This window comes from Rattus norvegicus, chromosome 2 (assembly GCF_036323735.1).
Source record: "Rattus norvegicus strain BN/NHsdMcwi chromosome 2, GRCr8, whole genome shotgun sequence".
In the NCBI taxonomy this organism is placed as follows: domain Eukaryota; kingdom Metazoa; phylum Chordata; class Mammalia; order Rodentia; family Muridae; genus Rattus; species Rattus norvegicus.
This window is the reverse complement of record NC_086020.1, coordinates 236,982,273-237,009,482: the sequence shown is the minus strand read 5'-3', so window position 1 is coordinate 237,009,482 and position 27,210 is coordinate 236,982,273. Positions and strand designations below refer to the sequence as shown.

Here is a 27,210-nt window from a genome sequence, read left to right as displayed (position 1 = left end):
AGCTAGAAACACCTGGCAAATCAAAACACCTGGTAACACAGAAGGGAAACCGCTCACAGTTGTAGGTATGATCTAAGCTCATGGAGGACATAACGTTGGTGACAGAGAATGAAAGAGAAGGTATTTTAGCAAGGAGTCTGGGGAGGGCAGGAGCCAGACAATCCATAGCTTGAGTAGGAAGAGGTCAGCCAGCAAAATGAAGAAGGGAGGCTGGGCTTCCAGCTGGTACACAGCCCGAGGAAGGACCGCAGTTGTGAGGACAGAGGAAAGAAGGCCACCAGCAATGGCATTTGGAAGGAACATGACTTGGGTTCTTTCCATGCTTGTATTTGTGCATATTTATTGTTTCTTCTTTAATTGATATAAAGAGCAAAAAAGAACATGAACACATTACAGTTCTTTCTTAAATTGTAAGGGAGTAATAACTTTCGAACTTTACTTAAGGACACATGAAATGTTTTCAATGTCTACCAGGTATAAATCCTGCTTAGATAGATTTTTATATAATATATATTTACATATACAAAGCAGTGAACCATGGTCAATGGGTGATTGAGCAGAATTGAACTTAATACATAGTATGATTGTTATCCACAAGTTCACAGTCATATCTGTATCAGTAGCTGCTTGGTTATCACATGATCTTGGATGCAGTGACATGTATTAAATATTGTGTGTGTGTCTATGTGTGCATGCATGTGTGTGTGTGTGAGTGTGTGTGTGTGTGTGAGTGTGTGTGTGTGTGAGTGTGTGTGTATGTGTGAGTGTGTGTGTGTGTGTGTGAGCATGATTTCATGCTAACTAACTTTGGTAGTGTTTTCAGGATCTCCCTTCAGATGAGCTTGCTACATTAAGAAGAGTGCTCTTCCAGAGGTCCTGCGTTCAAATCCCAGCAACCACATGATGGCTCACAACCATCTGTAATGGGATCTGATGCCCTCTTCTGGTGTGTCTGAAGACAGCTACAGTGTACTCACATACATGAAAAATAAATAAATAAATAAATAAATAAATAAATAAATAAATACATAAATACATAAATACATAAATACATAAATACATAAATACATAAATAAAAAGAAGAGTAGTTTAAACAGCATGGATACACTTAGGTAAACACCGAGTGCTTAAAATGTGACTATTCCATAGGCATGGACTGTAGCTTTTGAAAAGCTTATTTTTACGTTCTTTAATGATGTGCACTTTTTGTCTTCTCTATTTGGATCTTTAACCCATCTGTCTGGAGTTTCATCATCACAAGACATAAGAGGATCCTGGAACTATGTTTCTGTTTATATAGTGACTCAGTCATCTTTCTCTCTCTCTCCCTCTCTCTCTCTCTCTGTCTCTCTCTCTCTCTCTCTCTCTCTCTCTCACACACACACACACACACACACACACACACACACACACAAACACACCTCTTCTTAATTTAGCTACCTCATCTTTAAAAGGAGAATCCTGATAACACTACCAAAGTTAGTGGGTTAGTGGCATGGTGATGAAATCATGTGAGATATATATATATATATATATATATATATATATATATATATATATCCACTGCCCTCTATTGTTTGTGGTACCATGCTTAGGCATCGCTTACTTCCAAATTTTCTATTTTATGTCATTGATCATTCTCCTTTTTCACTCCTTTCACACCTTTCTCTCACTCAACTTTTTCCAAAAGCTTTTTCTGCTGCCTTCAACTGTCCTCGTCCAAACAAGTAATTTGAGCGTGGCTTTCTTTAGTCGGTCCTTGCCAATCTGAAACCCACAGGCTTTAAATCCCCTAGCTATTTGGTGGGTATTACCATTTACTACAAAACTATCTACACATTTGGCCGGTGACATATAACACTCGTTTACATGAATAATAACTAAACCTCCTCACTGCTTTCTACCCCATGTGACAACGGTCCCAAGGGACTGGAGAACTGTTTCAATGAAGATGCCTGACTTTCTTAATTGCCTTAGAAACACGAGTAATGATAACTTTGCATCATGTTGTAACATTCAATTTTGTGTTTATTTTGATCCAGTGGCTAATATTTTCCTAACGATACAATGAATTAAAATGACACATGAAGTGACATAAAATTGGAAAAATTGAACCTCGCTCCAATTGTTTCACAGTTGTCTCCCTGACATGGTTGTAATTACCAGAAAAATGCAGCACACACTCTACTCACAGCAGGACAATTACCATCCACAGTAATAATAAGACGAACAGGGAGAGGATCTTGATGAAGACTATCAGAGGTAGAAAGGGAGAACGAAAGAGTGAGGTTGGAGGAGACCTGGTGATGCACAAAGAAAGCCAAGGAGCTTGGTTTCAAGGGAAGGAAAAAACCATCCTTAAGGAAAACTCCAAGAGAGTGATATGATTTGACATTGTAGGTCAGTGGTGACCTCCAGAAACAACCTCAGTAGCTTCTGCATGTTTGGGCGTGGCTGCCAAAGAGTTAACAGTGCCCACATGATGGACACATGACAGAAGCATGGAAAACAATTACCTTGTGTGGCTGACTCTCTTATGAAGTTTGGCAGCAGAGAGGAGACACAATTACCGCTGGAAACCATGCAAAATTATTCTATTGAGAACATGATTTCTGCTCGGCCAGCCAACTAAAAGAAAGTTCATCTACAACAGAAGTACACTTCTGAGTGGAAAGCAATTACACCTAAGATGTCTTTCCCCTCTGTTGCAGAATGATTCTTTTTTAAACAACATGATATTGGAGCCTAATCCATCATAAGTGGTCGGGACCAATACATTTGTAATGGCAAGACTATACTGCTGGGTTTAATATTCCCCCAGGGACTGACTCCTAGCCAGCTCCCCCATTGCTAGACAGCCAACTTACACTGGAAACTCACTGCAAGCCATAGAACTCATGCTGGGAGGTGTGCATCAGCCAATGACTCCCATAACTTCGTCCTCTTCTTCCTCTCCCTCCTCTCCCTCCTCTTCCTCCTCTCCCTCCTTTCCCTCCCCCTTCTCTCTCCCTTTTATTACTCCTACTATTCCTCCTCCTCCTATTATTATTATTGTCCCACCCCTCCCCATCCCTTCTTTCTCCCCTTCCTCTCCCCTTCCCCCTCCCTCCTCCTCCTCTTTCAAACTACAAATACTTTCTAAAAGTAAGGTCCCAGTGCCCTGACTAGTTTTCATAATTATCCACAAAATAGGCATTTCACCCCATAGAGGTAAGATCTTGGATGAGATACAACTCAGAACCAGAAGCAAATATATTTTTAATTTTGAAGCGCTCAAAGACTAGTTGGGTATACCTGGGCACAATCACAATCCATTTAAATATCAACAGGTGCTAGTATAGAAAAAGAGTCCTGGTTTTGTTCCTTTCCATTCATTCTTTTTCTTCTTAAAAAAGGGTGCTGGGAAAACTCGTTGTTCACAAAAACAGAAGAATAAAACTGGATTCCCACCTCACACTCTGCATAAGAATCACCTCCAAATGGATTAAAGAAAGGCTTCCCTTGAGACCCAGAGCTCCTAACTGTCATAGGGAAGCTTAGGGGAAACACTGCAGGAAACAGGCCAGACCTTCTGAACAGGACTCTGTTCAGGAGATAATGTCAGTCATTGACCAAAGGAAATTCACAATATTAAGATGTTAGTGTTCCCAGTCAGAGCCTGCCCCACATGTGGCCCATACATATACAGCCACCCAATTAGACAAGATGGATGAAGCAAAGAAGTGCAGACTGACAGGAGCTGGATGTAGATCTCTCCTGAGAGACACAGCCAGAATACAGCAAATACATAGGCGAATGCCATCATTAAACCACTGAACTGAGAACGGGACCCCCGTTGAAGGAATCTTAGAAAGGACTGAAAGAGCTTGAAGGGGCTTGAGACCCCATATGAACAACAATGCCAAGCAACCAGAGCTTCCAGGGACTAAGCCACTACCCAAAGACTATACATGGACTGACCCTGGACTCTGACCCCATAGGTAGCAATGAATATCCTAGTAAGAGCACCAGTGGAAGGGGAAGCCCTTGGTCCTGCCAAGACTGAACCCCCAGTGAACGTGATTGTTGGGGGGAGGGTGGTAATGGGGGGAGGATGGGGAGGGGAACACCCATATAGAAGGGGAGAGGGAGAGGTTAGGGGAATATTGGCCCGGAAACCGGGAAGGGGAATAACAATCGAAATGTAAATAAGAAATACTCAAGTTAATAAAGGTGAAAAAGAAAGATGTTAGTGTTCAGCATGGGAGATGGCTAACTGAGATTTAGCTTACAGAAACAAAATATGAGTGATGGTGTCTGTCTTTATTGATTCCACACTCTTGACTTAGTTCTCACATCACGTAATCTCCCCCAATGTGAATGGGTTAAAATAAGAAACACTTACTCAGCCACCATTTCTGTACGTCAGAACCAAGGGATGGATGGCTATGGCTTCTGTGGGCAGCTCTGGCTCAGGTCTCTGACACAATCGATGAAAGACTGAGACTAGCAGATTTACACCTAAGAAGGATGTGGGCTGGAGGCATCACTGCCTTGCCATACAGACCTCTTCGGCAAGCCAATCACGTGAAGTTTGCCTCACCACAGAGCAAATGATCCCAGATAGAAAGTGGGCAGAGTGTACACTGCCGTGTCTCTTATGACCTAGTTACACACTGTCATGACACCCACATCACACTGCTTAGCAGTTTATAATCCACCCCACATTCTTAGTCTCTCTCCTGCTCTTGTTCTCTCTCTGTCTCTGTCTCCGTCTCTCTCTCATTCTCCCGTTTTCTCTCACATGCCCACCTGCATATATGCACTGAGGGCAACCACCACTTAGGCTAGGCTGGCTGCCCAGTGAGCTCCCAGGATTCCCGTGGCCCGGAGCTAGGTCAGACATGCATAGCCGTACTCAGATTTTTATCTTTACCTGGTGTCAGGAATTTGAATTCAGGTCCTTCTGAAATCATAGCAAATACTGCTACTCACTGAGCCATCATCCCAGCTTCAAGACACTCTATCCTAAAAGATGGAAATCAGAGAGCTCTTCTCTCAGGGACGAGTAGCCAAGAAATTATATATTTAAAGTCATAATGATAAAGTCTATAAAAGTCTATTTTTAGCTAGCTATGATTAATGCATTAAAACTTTGATTCTTACTAATTATTTACTTTCAGTGGTTTTTACAGGAACCCCTAAATTATTGTTAAAATGGTGTATACTTTTCTATAGATGAGACAAGTAAAGTTTTAGTAACTAAATGTCTATTATGTTTAATGTGCCGTACCAATCAGTTTGGAATGAATGACCACCAAGGTTAAGCAGTTAACAAAAAAAAACTGCCCATAGATAAAAATCATACAGAATTCCAACAGTCAGGAGTCAGCAGACACGAGTCAGCATACAGAACGCATATCCTTGGCATTTTGCCCTGAAACACAGCCATGCCCACTTGCTTATCAACCCTCCACGCTGCGCTTGCACACTGTAAGTAGAATCTAGTGTGAAAACGGACCATATGGCTCATGAGGCTCCGATCCGTTCTGTTGTGCATTTAATGAACACAAAACACTTGTGGAAGCCATCTCATCCACTTTTAGGAATTATCAACAACACATGCCGTTTGGGGAAGAATGCTCATCAAGACTCTTCTACGCACTGATCCTACACGGAACGCGCAGCAGGGAATACGACAAAGTCTTCAGCTAGGCCATGCTCTCCTTGGGAGTTAAAAAACCATAATAATTGAAAACATTTCACGTTTTTGCAAAGTGGGATACGTAATGGTCTATTTAAAGATTTCGTTAACTAGAGCCAAAATGTGGAGGGCCAAAAGAGCCTGATGTGGGATAAATCGACTTTTAGAATCAAGTGAAATATTATTTTTCCTCCCAAAGTCAGTAAAAACTCCAAAAATGTTCTGCCTCTATTTTTTTTTAAGTAACCACATCTTACTGATTCATTCTAAGAGTAATACAAAATTAGAATGTTTCCTGGTTGGAAAAGGTGCTAGAAAACATCTTATAGAAAGTTCCTGTACTTGACAATTGTCTTTGAACGTCACTGTGCCTTACAGAGACCTCGCAAGAGTTCGCATCTTAAACACGTGAACAACTGCGTGACAGGATAAAGAGGACGGCAGACCTCGGAGATTTTTAATTTTACTGCAAAGCACAGTGCAGAAAGCAAATTCCCTAGAACTTCGTTCTGTTGCATCTTGGGAACTTATTAGCTGTAATATTTATATCAGTGGTTTTTGTTTTCCTTTCAAAGTTACGCAAAGTATCTAAGCTATCTCACCATGACAGATGTACACTCTCCCCACTGCTACTATAGAAAACCACCATATTTAGCCAGGTTTTGATCTTCTTTTTTTTTTAACCTTTCAAGTGTCAACTTGGTATATCAATGTAATATGAACTTTTTGGTGAACGGAGAAGCAAAAGTTGAGCCACACATGAAAAAAAAATCTCTATTTTCAAGCACTAAATGGGACATGTGTTCTCACAGGAACTGTTTACCTGTGTCACGTCTTCACGCTCACACCTTTTCTCAAGAAGATGGCCTCACGATGGTTTGTCAAGGGATGGGTAAGGAAGACCATGTCATCTAGCTGAGTGACACAGCAGAATCACTGTTTCCTTCTCTTTTCTTTTTTTGTGTGTGCATGTATATATGCAGGGACTCATGTCCGTGTGTGTGTGTGTGTGTGTGTGTGTGTGTGTGTGTGTGTGTGTGTAGAGGCCAGAGGTTGAGACTTGGTGTCTTCCTTTCTCTCTCTCTCTCTCTGTGTCTTCTTTTGAGACATATGGTGGTCATTGCTTGGCTAAGCTGGCTGGTGGACAAGCTCTGGGGAACTACCTAATTCCTCCCTTTCAGAGATAAGGCTAAAGACATGCACTGCCTTACCTGTCCCCTTTTGTGTTGCATGTTTGAGATCCAAACACAGGTCTTTCTCCTTGTGGGACAAGCACTTTACCAAGTAGGCCATCTCCCTAGTCCAAGAGTTCCTTATTATTTGTTTGTTTGCTTGCTTGCTTTTGTGTGTGTGGGGGTTTTGCCTGTGTATATCTGTGAACCATGTGCAATCCTTGAAGAGGCCAGAAGAGAGTCTCAGGTCCCTGGAACTGTGACTCATAGGCAATTGTGAGCCACCACGTCTGTGCTGAGAACTAATCCCGGTCCTCTGGGAGAATAGCCTGTGCTCTTAACTGCTGAGCCATCTCTCTAGCCACAAGAATTCCTTTTCAAAACATGATGAAGAAGAAATAGCACCGAGGGATTCTGGTAGGAATGCTCCTAGTACAGAGGAAATGTGGGCCTCGGGCCAAGAACTTCATAGACCATCAGGAAACAGTCCTAACTGAGAGTCAACCCTAGAGAGTACGCATGTGGAGGGAGGAAAAGATAAGAAAAGGCTCGGATTTATTATGCGGGGAGAGCAAATTGGCAAAGGATGAACGATGTCTATTATTTTTGTTTTCAATGGTTTTCCTTCAGATTTTTTATTTGAGGGTAATTTTAAGGCTTATACCCGAGGCCTTTCTGATTATTTGTTCATATGTCAGTTTCCAAATGACCAATCTTTGGATCATTCATTCACATTTTCAAATGAAATCTATAATCTCAGAAGTTATTCCTTTGACAGCATGGTTTGGAGCAAGCAGCCTTATGTGTGTGTGTGTGTGTGTGTGTGTGTGTGTGTGTGTGTGTGTGTGTATGATGAGTAACTTGAGTGAATGAAGAAAGAAACATCTGGAAAATTAAGAAGAGCCCATCTGTGTGTGAATGTGTGAAGACCTTTCTAGATCATGAAAGCTTTTACCTCATCGATAGCATAGATGACCATTTGATAGATTCATAATATGCTGGCATTACTTGGAGGTGGAATCTAGTCGGGGGAAGGCCCCTGAAGAAGTCTTGAGGGGTGGACTTTACTCTGGCCTCTTCCTGCCCTCTGCCTTCTCTGCTTGCTGTCTACCCAGATATCAAGAACAGCCCCAGAGAGTCCCCCCATTGCCGTGATGTTTGGCGCAAATACATGGGTTCAGCCTTTTTACACGGTTGAGCCAACATAAGAGTTCACCCTCTTAAATGATTCTTTCAGGTATTTGGACACAGTGGCACAAAAGTCTGTCTGTCTAGTACATTTTCTAAATTCGTCACCATTGGCTTTAAGTTTATCAGTCTGAGTGTGCTATAAAGCACCTTGATCTCTTGTGTTTGGCCTAATTTCCGGAATACAGAAGATAATAATTTTATTTTGACTAAGTCAATGGATACCTTGAATAAAGCAGAAGGGGTGACCACAAATACAAACCACCCACCCTCTTCTATACATTAGGACTCATTGCTTCTTTCCTGAGCACTTTCCAGGTTAAGGCCTCAGCAGACAGACTTACATCCAGGCTCGACGAGAGTACAACGAGAAGGCTGCCCACTTAACACACCGATGAGTCATATACTACCTAGAGATCAACAGTAAGAGGGCAGAGAAAACCGTATGAAGTTCTTGATTTATTCACCACACTGACCAAACTGCAGAGAAGCTTAAACTCCCAACAGAGGCGAGTTTAACGTGCTGAGGTCAATAGAAAATTGATTCAGGAAAAACTAGACTCTGACCCTTGTGAGGGGAATGTCTAGACAGAGGTCCCTGAAGAGTTCGAGCTATTAGACCCTAACTCTTCCTGCTTAGAGGAGCGGCCTGTCCTTTCTCATCATATGTTAGCACTGTCCTCCAGCATGCACCTCCCCTTGAAGAACACACACACCCTAGTTGGGATTTTCATGTTCCTCTCTAATTACTAGACTGTACTCACATGCCACCTAGGGATTTGGAGTGCTTGCTATAGACAGAAAAGGCCATCTCTAAAGAATAAAAGGCTTAGTTGGTATATATGGTAGCAGCTTGGGAGTAGGTACAGGACCTGACTACATAGGTACTTTACCTACATGGCATAAATAAAATGTACATGGAAAATTTAATTTGGGACCTGGGTAAGGTTTGTTTCTCATTGATATGACCAAATACATGATAGGAAACAATGAAAGGAATAGAAGATATACTTTGGCTCTTGGTTGAGGATGTCAACTTGGAGGAGAAGGCATGGCAGTGTCCATTGGGAAAGTGTGACTTGGACTCTTTACTTTTTGGTGGACCTATAGGTAGAATAGGAGGAGAAGGAGGAGGAGGAGGAGGAGGAGGAGGGGGAGGAGGAGGGGGAGGAAGAGGAGGAGATGGTGGTACTACAGCTGGGTATAACCTATAAGACTTTCCCTGTGTGAACCACTTCCTTCAGCAAAGACTACTTTCTAAAGGCTGCACAGCCTTCAAGAAGATGCTAAGCAGTTGAGGACCAAGCATTCAAACACATGAGCATTTGACACTTTGAGGTCTCTAGGCACTGATGATACACTACCTGTACCCATTGCTTAACAACCGAAGAAAAATGATTTTGTGAAAAATCCTACATTTATGAGCATTTTATTAAAATGTCATAAAATAGATACTGTTTTATTTAGTCAACAAAATACTTTGAAGCATAATATTATGTATCACACTGAAGAATGCATATTGTTTCTATGGTCAATTAAATTTAGACTATAGACAGGTATTTCATAATTTTACAGGTTCCTGAGGTTCGGGCAGGTGTATTTTGGGCCATAGTTTCTACTCCAGCCTCTTGCCATGTGGATACCTAAGGTCCCCCACCAAGTGTCTCTTGATGGTCTGCCAAGTATCCAAGTGGAAATGTCAGGCTCTGACATTTCCCCATCAACTACCTGACCCTCGTTCTCCAGGATCAAATGTGCGGTCATGAAATGAAAGCTCAGAGAGGAGCTTTGCCTTTGCCAGGCAGCTCTGGCAACGATCAGGAGGCTGTGCATGGCGTGTCCTCCGAGCGGATGCTTCTAGTCACATGCCTGGGGAACACGAGAGGAAAGGGACCTTCACGCTGCACCAAGCTTGCCTGGCCATGTGGCGAATGGCGAGCCTCTGTTGGGTAATCGATCAAAGGTGATAACGTGAACGTCAACAGAGGGCGGCCACCTATCTTTATTCAACTTAGGCTACTTTTTTTTTTTTTAAAGAAAGTTGGATGAGAAATAAAGGAAATTCCCCTGCAGTGACACTTGTGTTGCAATAACTTTCCTCACTGTGCGGTCTCCCTGAGACTAATAACTAGCAGGCCCGTTCACACAGAGGGATGTGCACTTATAAGCCCAGAGGATTCTTTTTTTCAAATATGAAGAACAAAATTAGTTCTGGATGTCTTTTCAGGCAATCCTGATTGGAAATGTGAATTTTGTGAATTCTATCCAAGACCAAACTAGAGTGTGAGAAATCTGCTCTTTCAAGTTTCCATCACTCCTACTAACTAATCATTGTAGCTGATAATTGGGGGGATGACAGTAGGCCACGCCACCTACAAATGCCAAGACGTTGGTTCTAGCTTAACATCTAAGTTCTGAAGAAAGTCATTGAACCAGGTTTGATCTCAGCTTTCTACTCTGAAAAACATGTGGACAAGGTCCCTCTTGTTACACCATCCAGCTTTAAAATTCTCTTTAACCACAAGGAAGAACAGTATCACATATTTAAAAAGCATTAAAAATCATTTTCAACACCCAAGAATGATATATATAATCTTTTCTAGCGAGGAATTTTATCCAGTGTTCTGGATCCACAGGATCACCCAAAACTGTTTTACAGATAATTTCTGCATCAGGCAGATGGGACCATTAAGTTCATGGTCCCTTTAACGCTTGGATTGTCATCCTAGTCTTGTATGAGGTCTCTGGAGTGGGTTCAGTGTCCAGATCAGTTTGATCTCTCCCTTGAGTATGCAAATGATCATAGATATTTGTAGAAGGAAGGCATCTCACAAACTGGTTAATGGTTTCTTAATTAAAATACTGAAATGATGGAAATCCTCACGTTGTATTTACACAGACAAATAAGTAACCTTTATGTGTTTGCCTCAAGTCTCAGAAAAATAAGGAAGGAAAGGGAGAAGAGACGGAAGGAGGAAGATGTCCTCACGAGACTTCCTTTTTCATTGGCACTGAGAAATCTCTCTGCAGTTCTCTCATAATGTACCGTGGGCTTTTGTAATATTACTGGAGTGATCTTGTGACACCTCAGAGCCCAAGGGTGGGACGGTGCCTTTAAAGCACAGTCCAGAGAAGCCCCGATAGCTCCCTTGAAAGGTGAAGACATCATTTGCCAAGAGGAGAAAGATTACGCCCAGCCACAGTCATTTCTTTCTTGTATTATGATCATGCCTTGTATGGCTTAATCTTATGCTAAGGTAAAAAAAAAAGAGAGAGAGACATTTTATAAGCAAGGCTGAGCCCAAATGCAAAATACCTCATCTCAGTGGGAAATATAACACACAAGGAAAATATTTCGTCAATGTTAGAAATGCTTCCTGGTAATAATCTCAAGTGTGCGTTAGAGGGAAAATGGTAAATTCCGGTTGCATCCTTCGACTTGACACATATAAAAAGCAAATAAATTCATTTTGTTTGCAACCAGCACAAAAGAAGAAACAAACAAAACCAACCAGTGAATGGTGGCAGCACCACCTGCCTGCTAACTTGAATGAGTGTTTGGATTTGAAACTGAGACCCAAAGAAACCACACCTGTGTTTAGTGCCTTTTTGTTAGTGACAAAAGACTAACGAAGCAGGGTGTACATAAGGCAGACACAGTAAAGCTGCCACCTCCTGGAACGACTAAAACATTGTAGAGCGGGAAGAGACACACTCCAGCCTGCCGCCCATTCCCGCCAGCTGTCTGTTTTTATAAATAAAGTTTCACTGGAAACAGAGCCAAGCTCATTCATTCATTGTCATCTGTAGTTGGGTTCACAGTACAGCATCATGGCTGAGAGACTACAACAGGCCCCATATGGCTCAGGATTTTAAAAACAGCTACTGGCTCTCTACACAAATGCTGGCTGACCCCTGCTCTATGCTATTTATAAGCCTGAACAGTGGGGAGTTTAGCCCACGAGTCACACAGGTCATGGGTTCTTTTTTAAGGGAGAAGCATGGCTACTTCCACCAGCCCATCCCCAGGTTGTCATCTGGCCATCACATTCTGTCAACGAAGTCATTTCAGCAGGAGTTCCCAAGGAGTTCCCTTATCCCAGACCCTTCCATTATTTCCGTGCACGAGTCCCTTAATTCCTTAAACTAAAAGGACCAACACATTCTTTGTCTTACATATTTTCACCAAAACCCACCACCTTTACCATTGTGCTGACGGCTACATATGTATATAAAAGAAGATACAATGTACCAGCAATCGATGAAACTTTGTACACAAAAACACAGCTCGAAGGGAAGACCATTAGAACAGCATTCCAACAGACATGCCAGCATTAGACCCTTTCCGGACAACTTAGAATATCGTCTCCTCAAAAGCTCCTATGCGCACCACAACACCCACACCTGAGAGAATGGAAATATGTTCTCAACCAAAAATAGAAACTTCGAATCAACACACATGTCCTCATGGGCCATGCCAAAAGACCTTCTACTTCTTTTTCTTAGAGTGTCTTATGTACCAGAACAGACTTTTCAATAAAATCTTATGGATATCTATTTTGTCATTATCTACACCAGAAACTACCTTAATGGTGTGTCTAGCACTCAAGCTTTTTCAGTAGGTACGTATGGATGACAGATACGTAAGTGAAGACTGAAGTTCCATCTTCTCTGGCTGTAAAAGTCTTTATATCTCTGGAGGCTGAAAAGCCTGCATCCTGCTCTTACAAAGGACCCGAGTTTAGTCTTCAGAACCTGTTTTTGGTTGCTGGCAAAACTACAGCTCTGGGGAGATCTGGTGACTCTAGCCTTCATTGGCACATGTACACATGGGTGCATTCACACACACACACACACACACACACACACACACACACACACACACACAGCACACAGAGACAGTTAACACAAAAAAATGCTATCCTTCTAAGACACAGAAGTACAGGTTCAAGCTGAAGAAAAAATAGTGAGATGCACGTCTTTATAAATGATAAAAATATTTAAATAGATGAAAATAGAGGTAACATTCCTAGGTGGGAAGAATAAATATCACAGCAATGTGTAAGCAAAGCAGTTCACACATCGGTGCAGTCACTGTTTAGGGACCAGCGAGGCTCACCACGCCAGCCCTTTGGTGCCCTGTGTTAGTCACTCTTCCGCTCTATTTTTGGAGATGGGATCTTTTCTAGTCCATTCTAGCTGAGGACAGCCTTGAACTGCAGGTCCTCCTGCTGTGTTAACAAGTGGTCTCCACCACACCAGGTTTCTCTTATCATGTTTTGTGCCTCCATAGACATAGTACAATGTATGTACATTGTAATGGCTTTTAAATCAGATTTACAACACTATTGCTACATTTCAAGGGTGATAGGCTGTGGCTTTGGAGAAACCTGCCTTCTCGAAATTGTGGTGTGCAATTTGTACTCCCGTGTAGTAAAAGCAGGTGTTGATTAGGGACACAATTGGAAGTCTGCAGCTGGTTGCCCAGTGGTCCCAGGATATAATCTGGAAACATTAGGGAAAACTCCTCTTAGCCCTAACTTCACCATTGTGCTCCTGGACCATGACAAGTTATTCCGATAGACAGAGATACTAGCTTTCTAAAGCATAGAACAGGAATAATTACATCTACCAAGATATTTGTGAATATTAACAAATCTAACATAATCAAAGTTCCTGATCTATCACGAGTTTTCAATAGTGAGTGCCTTTTGTTTGGTAACATATTTAATAAAGACCCATCTGAGGACAGCATGTATCATGGGTGTCCATTCTGCATAATTTTCCATTACTTAAGAAGAAACAGATCAGTCACGCCATTCAGGAGGTTGACAGTATTTACAGTTGTGCCCTAGCACGTGTAGCAGGAAACAGAAGAAGGTAGCTGACATTTCATAAGAAAATGACTGTGAGTCTCAGATGTGCTGAGGTCAGGGTAATTTGTGGTCAACTGGGACATTAGCTTTACCTCGTTGGTTAAATCGTGCTTCCAGCCTCTGGATCTGTTCCTTCAAGGAAACAGGAGCTATGATTTAGTAGGTCCCTTTAAAGCTAGCAATTTCCCCTTTCGTGAAAGGGGGAAAAGCCTGGAACATAATAAAATGAGTTTGTATCAAGCTAATTCCATGGTAATTTTACCCAAGCACAGCCCTAGGCACTCTATCAAGTGAGGGGTTTATGTGAGCGCTTCTGAAACACTTCCCAGTTTCTCCAAAATCGTTTCTGTTTCCATTATAAATAAGTTTCCATATCCCTTGCAAACTAATAATATTTGACAATATTCTAAAAGCACGTTGCCAGGTTGGCTTAGGATATTATAGGTTAAAACCTTGGTTTTCTCTTCCTTATAACTTTTCCTAAATATTAGGTCAGATCTTCCTCACCGTTCATTCCCAAGGCTGTACTTCAAGGTCCCATTTCGAGCAGGGGCAGTTTGCTGGTTACTGTGTGAAAAGAAAAATCTGGGAGCTGCAGACTAGAACCTTGGATCTTGACCTTCTAAACCATAGCCTACAGGCGACGCAGACTGGACACATCCCACAGCAATGAGAGCGCAGGATGGTCACCTTAAGATGGAGAATGGGCCCTTGATAAGCAGAATTTTTGTCTTAATTTTTCCCTCGGTTTCCCTCCCTTTTGGGATTTGAAGCCATCAGGGGTCACCCATCGTGGCTTCCCTGATTCTGACGATTTTGTTAAGAAAGGTGGAGTTCTTGATTTTGAGGCTAATTTAGGACCTTCCTGTTTCTCTCTCTGTTCACTGGTCACTCATCACCATTTAGCACAGCATGGGGGAGAGGGCAGAGGATGAATGTCCAGACATTGGTAAATTAAGACACGATAAAGTAAAATTCAGTAAGCAAAGCTACATTTTGAGAAATAAATTAGGGTGACTAGACTGTAAGATAACCATGAATGTTGCCAAGTGGGAAGAGGTGTAATAATTGCAAACGAATGAACCCAAGGATACTTTATGGAAAATATTCTCAATCTTGTATTTAAGGTAACAGAGCACCTTGGTGCTTAGAAAGATTCTGGTCACCGTTGATGTCTCCCCAAAGGCATCTCCACTTTTCTGAGAACGTTCCTGTCTGGCTTTGAGCATCATCAACCATAACAAGAATTCCACAGAAGTTATCACTCTACTCAAGAATGGCTATGAAGTCATGGCCTCCTAATGTTCAGCGGTTGAAAGCACTTGAAGCTCTTGAAGATGACACATTTGGTTCCCTGCACACATGTTAGGCAGGTCTTATCCACCTACAACTCCAGCTCCAGGGAATCTCCCGCCCTCTGGCTTCTGTAAGCATTCACATGCATGTGCACATACTCCCACAGAGAAACACACACACAAGTATAACTGTGTAAGCCAATAAATCGTGTCTGGTCTGTTCATCCTTCAGAAGGAGGTAGTGAGATTAGCATGGGGCCAGGGAAAAGTTGTCAGTAGGCAGACAGAGGAAGAACAGGCATACTAAACTTCTTAGAAGAGCGGCGCGGAGTCTTAGAATTGGAATTATTCTTTGACATCGTAAATCCCAGATTGTCCCTGACAAATAATGAAAAGTTTAGTTATTTGAATCCAGTTGTATGCCAAGACTGACTAGACTTCGCTGTTTGGTCTGCACTGTTTTTTTTTCTATAGGACATAGCTGTCTGTAAATATTAAATTCAGTGCATTTTATTCTTTAAGCAAAAATTTTAACTATTTAAATGATAAAGTGTGAATACTATTAGAAGTGCATTTAAACTATCACAAATTTGAAAACTCTGAGAATACTTGGGAGGCCGTTGGTCCTGCAGAGGCTCAATGCCCCAGCGTAGGGGGATGCTAGGGTGGGGAGGCTGGAGTGGGTGGCTGGGTGGCTGGGGGAGCACCCTCATAGAGGCAGGGGTGAGGGGGATGGGATAGGGGGTTTGCAGAGGAGAAATGGGGAAGGGAAATAGTATTTGAAATAAATAAATAAAATAAGCAATTAAAAAATAAAATACTGAATTATTGTCCTCAATCTCAAATAGTGATATGCCAGGAATTTTAAAACACTAAGCAACTTTTTGGTTACATCGTGTCACTGTTGATCTACAAATTATATCACTGTCGGTGAGTAAATGTAGGGTTTCTTTTTTTTTTAAATAAAAAAATATAAAGAAACTGGGGACTTATAAGAAGCATTTATAGAAATTAAGTTTGTTATTTTTAATGATAACAATAAAGGAAACTGAATGCTTTGGAACAGATTTATAGAAATCAATTCTCTGAATACAAGAAATGACTGTAGATGATATGGAAGCCGTAGACGAGACTGTCGAGCTTGACAGGCTCAGTGACAGATCTGGTTCTAAGTGTGAGTAGAGACAGAAAAAGTCACTCAGTTAAGACAATCAAATGACTACCAGAAGGATCATCTGAAGTGAAAAATTGAAGTGCTATGGATGCTGCGTTATTCCAAATTTCCAAGAGGGTTGTCACGATGAGCAACTATGCATGGCTAGCATGGCTATACGTAGACATGGACGTTCGGGTCTTATACTTGGAAAACTGGGTTGGAATTAAGGTTTAGTTACATAACTTATAACCAATCATTTCTCTTCTCTGAATTTCTCACTGTAAAATCTAGGGAGCCATGGGCTCTGAGAATTAAATGAAATATTGCATCATTGGCTGATGCCCGAAACATAGCAAACGAGTAATGTGGTGCTTTTATTCCAGTCCCAGAAATCTAGCACTTCAGTAGCTCACACCCCCTCTGGATAGCAGTGGAGCTGTTGGCTCTTATGCTGTATGGAACTAATCTGGTGTGATTAAGGAAATATGTAACATGCTAATAAAATGTCATTAATTAGCATTTTAACATTGGATCTTGACTGTAGTCTCTTCTTTCTCTCTTTCCTTCTCTCTGTCTCTCCCTCCCCCTCTCTCTGTCTCTCTGTCTCTGTCTGTCTCTGTCTCTGTCTCTCTCTCTCTCACACACACACACACATACACACACACACACACACACACACACACACACACACACACACACACACACACACACACTTCCTAAGCAAGCTGACACTCAAATTCTTTGACCATAGAAATAAAATCACTGCAATCCTATTAGATATTTTGTAGAATCTGATCTAAGAACTATACTAAAAGTATAGTTTTTTTCTTGGCAAACCCACAAATAAAATGCTTACCTTTTGCTGACTGAGGCTTACCTGGGAGTAGTAACAATTCCTTGACAATTAATTACTACTTTTACTAATATGGCAATGGTAAAACTAAGGCTCTCAAAGTATTTTTTTTCTTATTACAACACCAGGATTGAGGATTGTAAAACAAGTTAAGCTTACAAAATGATTTTGTAGAAAATTCGACTTCTATTTAAGTCTTGAGCTAGGCTATGTGGGAATTTGCTCATGGAGACAAACCATCTCACTCACTTGCTTCGTGACAGCTAACCTTGCACATGGTAGACATTTCCGCCCTTGACAGTTCATCACTTTTTTATATAGGTCCCCTTGTTAAAAATTTTCTTTTTGTATATTTGTGTACGTGGTGTGTGTGTGTGTGTGTGTGTGTGTGTGTGCATGTGTGTGTATGTGGTGTGTGTGTGTGCATGTGTGTGTGTGCATATGTGTGTGTGTACACTCACTCAGGTGTGCAAGTGTGTGAAGGTCAGAGGGTGACCTCAGGTGTCCTGTTCTCCTGTCCCTCGTGGCAGGTGACCTCAGTGGCCCTAGAGCCCACTGTCCCAGCTGGCCCGACTGTCCCAGCTGGCCTGGCTGGCCCGCAAACTCCCAGCATCTTCTTTTCACTTCAAGCACTGAGATTATAGCGAGTGCTGGTTTGCTGGTTTTTGCTTGGGTTCTGGAGACAAACTCAGGTCCCTCTGTGTGCACAGCAAACACACACTGTTGGAGACATCGCCCCAGTCTCCTTGAAATTATTTTTGATGGCCTTCCTCATTATTGAAAGTAGATTCGAATCAAAATTATTTTATAGACATGATATAATCATTATGAGCAGAGCTGGAGAGTGGCTCGTCCGTGTCTAGTACTCTTGCAGGGGGCTGAAACTCGGTTCCCAGTGCCCTTGTCCAGCACTGCACGATTGCTGGAAATCCAGCTCCTTGGGCCCCAGCTGAGCCAGCTCTCCAGCCCTAAGCATATGTTTGAAACGACAGGAAAGTAATGAATCATGGAATGCGACTTCCATATATATATATATATATATATATATATATATATATATATATATACTCACGAGTGCACAATTAAAAGAATTGCATCTTACAAAGTTACAAGGTACTTTCTGCTACAGCCTTAAGGTAAGCCTAAGCAAACTGCATCTGATTAAAAACAATATCACACCTGACACTTCCCGGCTTGTGCTTGGGCCCTCCCCTTCAAATCTTAAGTCAGATCACCAGCATACACTCTGTTATGATCTAACCAGCTTTTTGTGGTTATTTATTCTTTGAGACAGTGTTTTGTTATATAAACCAGGTTGATCTCGAACTCACAAACGTGACACAGAGCTACAATTGTAGCTGCAATTACAGGCATTTGGCCCCCTTATCTTGTTTACGACACCTTTCTCATACGGTCAGATTTAGACTGAACCTAATGGAACTGAAATGGAATGTCAAAGAGTTATAAGAAAGATGCTCCTAAGACCATAAACATGTCCCAAATCACAGCCCATCTCCATATCCCGTGCACCATAACCTTTCATTTGTCCATAGGACCATGAGATGTGAGTGTACGTCAGTGGTGGATACGTTCTGTTCCAGTTCTTGCTAACACAACAATAGCTAATAGATCAGGGTTAACACCATTCCCAAGAAACACAGATGGTGGGGGGGAAAAACCACCACCAACAAAACTTGAGCATAGAAAACCAGCTTACTGTTTCGCCAATTTTCCCAATATCTCCTTGGTCTCCCGTTTCTCCCTGTTGATCAAGAATATAAAATTGCAGAAATGAGTGTTTGTCAGCAGCACTAATCACGGCTTCTTCTGCTTCCGTTTTACATAGTTACCTAGCAACGGGAGAGAAAGCAACAGCAACGTCAGTTATTCAAACTGGCTTACAGGATCTTTGTGAAACGTGGCCGTTTCCCCACTTTTATTCAAATAATTATTTACACATTGAAGTCGCATTCCCTCATTCATTATGTTCTGCCACTTAAAAAAAAAAACATGCTTAGGGCTGGAGCGATGGCTCAACGTTCGTTGCTCTTGCAGAAGACACAAGTTTGACTGCAGCGCCCACAAAATATCTCACAACCATCTGTAAATCTAGTTTCTGGGCATCCAGCGCCCTCTTCTGGCCTCCATCGGTACTGAACATTTGTGATAGAGAAATTCATGTAGACACATTAAAGTCTTTGCTAAGTTACATTTTAAATAAAATGTCTTATGTTATTGTGTTCTTTTCCAGTGCTGCCAAGCCTGAACAGCCAAGTGGAGGGAAAGAACCAAACCCTGGAAGTTGTACTTTGACCTTCACCCATACCCTTGTACTCTGGCATGTAAAGTAAAAATATTTTCAAGATTTCAAAAATATTTTCAAAAGTCACTATAAAAGATGTTAAGAATGTAATTAAAGCCCTTGCACCAAGGATTCTGTACTTCCAACACAGATAACCCCCAAAGCTGTCCTCAGGGTGAGAGCCTGTAACCCCAGTTGGCAGGGCCAGCAGCCGGAGACGGGACATTTTATCTATAACTCTGGAGGCACAATCTTGTAGTCCACATGCTCTGTGAACCCAGAGGTTTCCATAACTCATTCAATAGTTTGGTCTACTTGGCGCTAATTTCTAACCTAAGAAAATCCTTTCATAGTTATTTCTCCCAGTTACTTGGAAAATACCTGTATTTTAGCGCAGGGGTCTTAGCGCATCTGATTTGGGTTTGATGCTCAAAGCCCAGTTCAGATGTGGAGTAAAACCTCCTATATGACCCAAACTACCCTTTGTAACTCCAAATGATGGACTATGGGGTTCACCGGAGCTGTGCCTTGCAAGCAGGGGCCACTTCCCTTCTACAAGAGAAGGTAAGGACTGATTAACTGAAGACGGATTTCCAGACACCACACACAGTGGATGTGACAGGGATCTGCAGTTCTTTTTATGGGAAAAAGATGGTTAAGTTTTAAATTAAAACAAATAATTCCCTTGAAGTGTAAGGTACCTAGATACTAGGATACTAAACAATATGGTGGCCACTGGTGACATGCGTCTTAGGCTGGTATGGATTACAGTTGACAGATGTGTAAAATACATATTGGGTCTCAAAATCATGTACAAGGAATACAAAGTATCTCGATAAGGGTCTCAATATTGAACACACATGGGAATGGTAACATTGTTATACCTTGTATCAATTATACCATTAAAATGAAGTTTTCCAGTCTTCATTTTACTCTATGCCTCACATCTGTGTGTGATGTTACATGTCTACGAAGTCGCACTGATTTTAAGCACTGAAATCTAATAGCCATCACAAGGAATAGTCTATGTAGGTTTTCTGTTCAATTAATATACCTTTAGGTGAATAGCAACAGTGAGGCATTTGTAGGGTGCTGTACTCGTTATTGATGAGCTCATTGGAGAGTGTTTGTAGGACATGGGTGGCAGAATAATCTATGAATAATTGGCTTGCTAATCTGTTTCCTTCTGCATCTAATTATATTTTCCCATAAAAGGAGATGACCTTTTGTTGCCTACAGGAAGTTTGTTTGACAGCAAAGAGCTGAAGTAGCTTGCAGACGCCCTGGTGTCTTGGTTTCACATTCAGAGCCTCAGAAGGTTAAGGGGAAGAGAAGCCTCGTCACAGATCAAAGAGAGAAAGGGTAGGAAGTGGGAGAGAAGGGAGAAACATGGAAAGAAGGAAGGGAGGAAGGAAGAGAGGAAGGAAGATATGGAGGGATGGAGAGAGAGAGAAAGGGAGGGGAAGAGGAAGGGAGGGGGGAGAGAGAGAAAGGGAGGGGAAGAGGAAGGGAGGGGGAGAGAGAGAAAGGGAGGGGAAGAGGAAGGGAGGGGGAGAGAGAGAAAGGGAGGGGAAGAGGAAGGGAGGGGGGAGAGGGAGGTAGGGAAGGGAGGGAAGAGAATAAGGTTTTTGAAGACTGTTATTAAGGTCCACCATGTCCTGACAGCTGAGCTCAGTGTAAATGGAGAACTCACTTTCAAATCATGGCTTCCCCTTCTCCACTGACCTTACGTGGAGAGTGTCTCTAAGCACTGGTGTCTGACCTTATCTGCAGGATGACTCTGCTCAGAGCTTCCTGCAAGTGCTGCATGATTTAGCCCCTTAGTCCTGCTCTGCCCTTCCCACCTGTACTATAGTTAGGTGCTGTGCTATGACCAATCAGCCCTCCCCACACATAAACCCCAAAGCCCTTATATACCCTACACCCTGAAACAATAAATAGAGCTGTCTCACTGAAGCTGTCTCTGAGGTAGTCCTTCTGACAAACTCACAGCCATCAAACCCCTGCGTTCACTGCCTTTGCTCCCTCATCCCTCATGGGCCAGTAGCCAATGATGCCCCTAGAAAAGGGAGACCCTCAATAAGGGAAGTGATGAGGAAGGGGAAGAAAGAGAGAAAGGCAGGCAGTGAAGGGTGGGTGGATGCAGAAAAGGAGAGTGAGGGAGGGGAGGGAGTGAGGGAAGAGGAGAGGAGAAGGGGGAAGGGAAGCAGAATGAAAGACAGAGACACACAGAGAGACAGATACAGACAGACACAGAGACAGAGACAAAGACTAGGGTGGAGTGGAAGCTTGCTGTACCACCACCAACTCCCAAGTGTTTCTGGGAATAGCTACTCAGGTCACAGGGGTAGTTAAGGAGGGACAGTCATGGAAGGATTTCTTGGGGTTCCCCGATAAAACAAAGGCTTGCCCTTCTTCTGGCATGATGCCACAGAGGGCTGCCTTTCACCAATAACCCAGTCATTTTGTGGATATTGGGGCTTAACATTGAATTTCTCAGTGTTGTTTGGTACGATAGAGATTAATCCCGGGAAAGAGAATTGCTTAAACTTTCTGGTTTTAAATCACCTTTCTGGAGTTTTTAAAATATAATTGGAGAAAGCTGCACATGCATTCTCCTAGTATGTTTTAGCTATCGGTCTGTGATAAATTAAAAATGCTTTAAGTCTTCCTCCACTGACCTAAAACTTGATATCTAGCTTTTTTTGGGGTAGGATTTAACATCATAAAAATTTATGTGTTCAGTATATGTAAGCTTTAATTTGGGAAACTTTGTCACCTCTGTGAGTTTTAAATTTTAAGTTTGCAAAAAGTTAACAATCCCTATAAACTGGTCTCTTCCACACGCCGAATCTCTGTGCTGTTGGGTGTCTGCTATTGTAAAGATGATCTAAACCATGGAAGTAAAGCAAGAAACCATGGGCTAGCAATCCTTTCAGAGTCATAGAGTGATGGAGGCTGTACCATGCTTGTGTAAGGAACAGACATGGGTGAACCAACCGTTAGTTGTTTATTAAAGAACCCAGGCTTAGTGAGGAGATATTAACATATATATATATATATATTGCTCTTTATCTAATCTACAAATATTATTCTAATATTTATTTATTAAGTTCCATAACATTCATCACTTTGTATTTTATTTGCAAACGTTTATAAAATGTATCGTAATGTCTCTTTATTAAATTATATGCCTATACAAATACAGACGGAGCCCTGTGGCTTATAAATTGCTCTTCAAATGGTGTTTAGCATCTTACTGGTTCCCCAAAAGTTGAAATTTGTTCATTTAATTTGTATAAGTCATTTATCTTCTCAAAAAATTGTATTTTCAAACTTTTAAACCTTTCAAACATCAGGCACTTACCTTTAAGCCTTCTGGCCCTGGTTCACCCATATACCCTTTTCGACCTGGTTTTCCCTAAGAGAGGGAAAAAAAGAAAGGGTGATTATTTAGTAATCATCACTACTAAAGCTGTCAAGGTGTCCTAACATTTAGGAAATGCAGTCTGTTCTACGACATGGACAACTTCAAGATATTCAATGCTCATATCGTATTCATTAACCACCCGGACTACAAATACTGGAGCGTCTCCAGTATGGCATGCACAGCTCTGATCTGTGAGGACAGAGGGAACACACATCTGCCCTCATGGAACATACACTTCAGTGAAGGTGATAAAAAGTTTAGATGCATAATACATGTATTATGAACAGATATGTATTATGATCGCATATGCATATATACATGCACACACATGTTATAGTAGGCAGTGGTGGATATAGAGGTCAACAGATTAAGCAGGGAAGGGAGATATCAACTCTTGCAGTTTTCGTATGGTTTCTGTGGAAGAAGACGTCAGTGAGAAGCTGGCACTGGAGTACAGATTTTAAAAAGGAGCAAACTCTGTGGACATTGCAGGAGCCACAGTCCAGGCAAAGGCCCTTTGGGAAGACTGGAGCAAGTCTGGGGAGTTGGAGCGGATGGAGAAGATGTGTAAGAAGATGAAGTCAAGAGAGAGAACGGGGGACTAGGAAAGTGGGTCACAGAAGACCTGATACGTTTAGTAGGTCATTTGGCTTTCATTCTGAGCGAGGCAGGAAACCTCCGGTCAGCCTTGAGAAGAAGCGCGGTATGAGGCATGTTTAACACATCTCCTTGATCGATTTCAGAAGGGAAGAGTGTAAGTGGGAATCCACTGCAACAGTCCAGTGAGGGATGCCCATGGTGTGACTCAGGGCTGCAGCAGAGGCAGCTGGGAGAAATGGTGCAGAGCTTCAGGAGCTGCTTATGGTTCCCACAGGGAACGTGGGAGAAGAGGAGAGGCAGCATGAACTCCGTAAACGCACCTGCAGCTGGGCCTTCCACCAGGCTGATCAACTGATTCCACTGTGGACTGCTGTGGAAGGCTTGGACTGTGTTCAGTTTCCAGTCCCCTTAATTAGCCATGCCTTGCCCTCCTCTGTGTGTGACCTAATGTCTCCGTGACTGTTAGGTACAGAATTTAGAATGTACAGGGAGCTGATCTCTGCCCCCCGAAAGGCTAGGAATGAGGTCAGATAGCACCTGAGGGTAAGGTTTCCATCTCCTGGCCTTTCCGGAATGTAACCTATCTCACTGAAGTTCCCACAGATGTAACTGCAGAGTGTGGTAGCTTTAGATTTTTCTGTGTTCTGTTATAACACAAGCTTCCCGAAACCGCTACTATATTGGAACACAGTATTTAAGGTAACCGGAATCTGTGTTCCTAGGCATGGTCACTCATTTTTGGCTCCAAAATAAATCTCATTCTTTTGAGGGGATGGTTGTGTTTTTGCATCGACAACTATAATGTTTTCGGTTCTGATGGAAAGATGCTATTCTGAAAGACCTGTCTAGGAAGTGGTAAGGATTGTTAGAGAGGAGACGTTTATACACCAAGATGTGTGATTTTCTAAAATTGAATTTGAAGAGATTAACAAAATAGGAAAGTTGATACCAGAGACCTAGGACTTTTGCCCTCCTGATCTTCACCCTGTGTATAGATAAAATGATTTCCAGAAGACAGAGTTGGTTTTCATAAGTTCTCAGAGATGCAACTGTTGACCACTCTGAGATGAGGAGACCGGGAAATGGCGGATGGATTCAGTAGCAGAAGAAACGGCTTGATCTGCCATTGTTGGTCTGGAGGTGCTGGGACCCAAGTGGGCAGAGAAGCAGCAGTGGAAGGGCAGAGAGGGGAGTTTTACTGAGATAAGAGGGATGGAATAGGGCTGGAGAGGTGGCTCAGCGGTTAAGAGCACCCGACTGCTCTTCCAGAGGTCATGAGTTCAATTCCCAGCAACCACATGGTGGCTCACAACCATCTGTAAAGAGATTCGATGCCTTCTTCTGGTGTATCTACAGTGTACTTATATATAATAAATAAATAAATCTTTAAAAAAAAAGAGGGATGGAATAGCGCTTGGAAGAGAGATCAAACCCCCCCATGTTCTGATTTATTTCTAAGGTGGAAGAAACAATAGTAGGCCTTTGTGCTGGCAAGACTGGTCCCCTTGGGAAAATGATTACGTGTCCGAGGGGAAGAGTTCTCTGAATCGCCAAAGGATGTGGGTAAAATGAAGAGTGAAGTGGAAAATTCTGACTGTAGGAAGCTCAACAGACTGACTATTCATTCACACAACAAGGCAAAAGGCCGAGTCCAAATGGAAGGACGAAAACTGAGACAGGTACAGTGAAACGGTCAGCAATGGCGAGACTTTCTCTGCTTCGAGTGATGGAGAAGGTAAAGCGGAAGAATGAGGATGATAGGGAAGTAAACAGTTTCAGAGAGAAGATTACAAAATTGTAATTTAGACACAGAAGAATCAAATGGGCAATAAAATAGAATTCAGAACATAACCAAAAAGATGGTATTGGACGCCTGTTAGCGAGGCATTTGGAGTCATGAGGGACCATGGGAAAGCACTGAGGTAGGTGTGAGCACCCTCAGATTGGGAGACTATGCATCAGGAAGAAAAAGCAAGAGAAATAAGATGCTGGCTGGGAAGTAAGACTTTGTAAGTGGAAGTAAGGGCATGATAGAACAAGGCAAGTGTGGGGCTTCCTTACCTGGACCCCATAAAATCACCCCGAGATGACACAGCCTCTCTCCAGCCTGCCCTCAGCTCTGGGCAGGTGTCAGGGACTGACCAGCAGAGGACACACATGGACTTTGTCCTAGGAAGCTAACACAGCAGATAGACAGACGGCCCATCCGTCTTCCCAGCCTTTTCGGTCTGTCTGGATTTGGACCTGACCCTACTCTTGCTCTTGAATTGGATTCAGCCTTTCACCTGAATACAGGATCCGAAATTTAGCTAAGAGTGAAATAATTTCATTTTTTTCTTGTACTGACCATTTTTTAGCAATCCATTTTTATTAAAACTAAATTAAACTAATTAAAACTAAATAAAATCTACTTTATTAAATTTTTATTTGTTGGAATGTGCCATGGCAAAAACACTGCTTTTATTTCCAAATATACGGCTCATTTATGTGCCATGGGAAACTATGGGATGCTGTACTCAGTTGATGCTGTAAACAAGTATGGCTGGAGACACTACACTTACAACCTTTCGATGGTACATTTTTTTCCATAATGAGATTTTTTCTCACAAAATAGTAAATGTTTCCTTTTCATGTGAAAAGAAGCATTGGCTCAAAACAACCAGTGGGTGTTCCTCTGAGACATAGGCACAATGACTGATTAATGACTTACTAAATATGAAAACAAACTTAAGAGGGTGTGATTTGTGACAGGCTCACGTAAAGAGGCAGACATCCTTCACATGGGTTCGATGACTCTTAAATGTAACACACACATCCTAACCATTTCAGTTGCAAGCTTTGGCTATGAATACAAAATTACTCAAATTTATTTCCAGAGCTTAGAGAACAATAGTTTGTATATCACAAGACGGTACTATCTGATTATAATTAGGGCAAAATTACCTACTAGTTTTCCATAATTTCTATACTGGTAAATTGATAAATTGGAATTTCCAGGAAGTTTTCCTAAAATCACCTGACTTGGTATTACTGGGAACCCTTTAATAATTTCCATACACTTCTAGGACCATAAAACCACTGGGAAAAAGAGAAATGATAATTAATAATAAAATAAATGGGTTGGGAATTTAGCTGGGTGACAGAGCACTTATTTAGCATGTCCAGAGTCCTGGAGTCACCCCTCAGCTCTGGGGAAAAATCATCTCTAGAAATATCTAGTTATCAACTTACTTTATTTTGGGGGTTTTAAGATCATAATGGTTCTAGATTTTGCCTTTTGTTATTAATAGAAATACTATATTCTCAAACTATTACTATGTTTTATTAAATTACTATGTTTTATTACTATGTTTTATTAAACTATGTTTTAAAGACAAACACATGCAGAAAAATATTTGAATTAACTTATTTTGAGAGTGTCTATATTATATTTCTCTTCAACAAACATGAAACAAAAAGTAGTTTCTCTTCTCTAACCAAAATTATACCATTTAATTTTATAATTAAAAAATTTAACCTTTAAATTTTTTTCTTTAGATAATAAGACATTTGCAGCATTTCTCCCTTTTCTTCATCCCAAACCCTCCAATTGAGACACGGTCTTACTGTTCACCTGAGGCTAGCCTAGAACTCGTTATTATGCCCAGGCCAACCT

At 41.8% G+C, this 27,210-nt stretch overlaps 1 protein-coding gene and 1 long non-coding RNA gene across 8 annotated transcripts in view; one reads left to right on the top strand and one right to left on the bottom strand.

Annotated features, from left to right (window-relative positions):
• Positions 1-27,210, bottom strand: part of Col24a1 (collagen type XXIV alpha 1 chain) — a 257,186-nt gene that overhangs the window by 120,286 nt on the left and 109,690 nt on the right. For all 7 annotated transcript variants that reach the window (XR_010064497.1, XR_010064498.1, XR_005501386.2 and 4 more), the window contains 2 exons: positions 22,893-22,946; positions 18,941-18,985 (listed from right to left, as the gene is read on the bottom strand). Coding sequence is in view for 3 of the 7 variants with exons in the window: in XM_039103871.2 (XP_038959799.1) it covers positions 18,941-18,985; positions 22,893-22,946 (99 nt within the window). In the remaining 4 variants the exon portion in view is untranslated. The remainder of the gene's footprint in view (positions 1-18,940; positions 18,986-22,892; positions 22,947-27,210) is intronic.
• LOC134485997 (uncharacterized) lies at positions 19,076-19,597 on the top strand. Its single transcript, XR_010064500.1, has 2 exons — positions 19,076-19,373; positions 19,475-19,597. It is a non-coding gene; the product is annotated as an uncharacterized LOC134485997 (long non-coding RNA).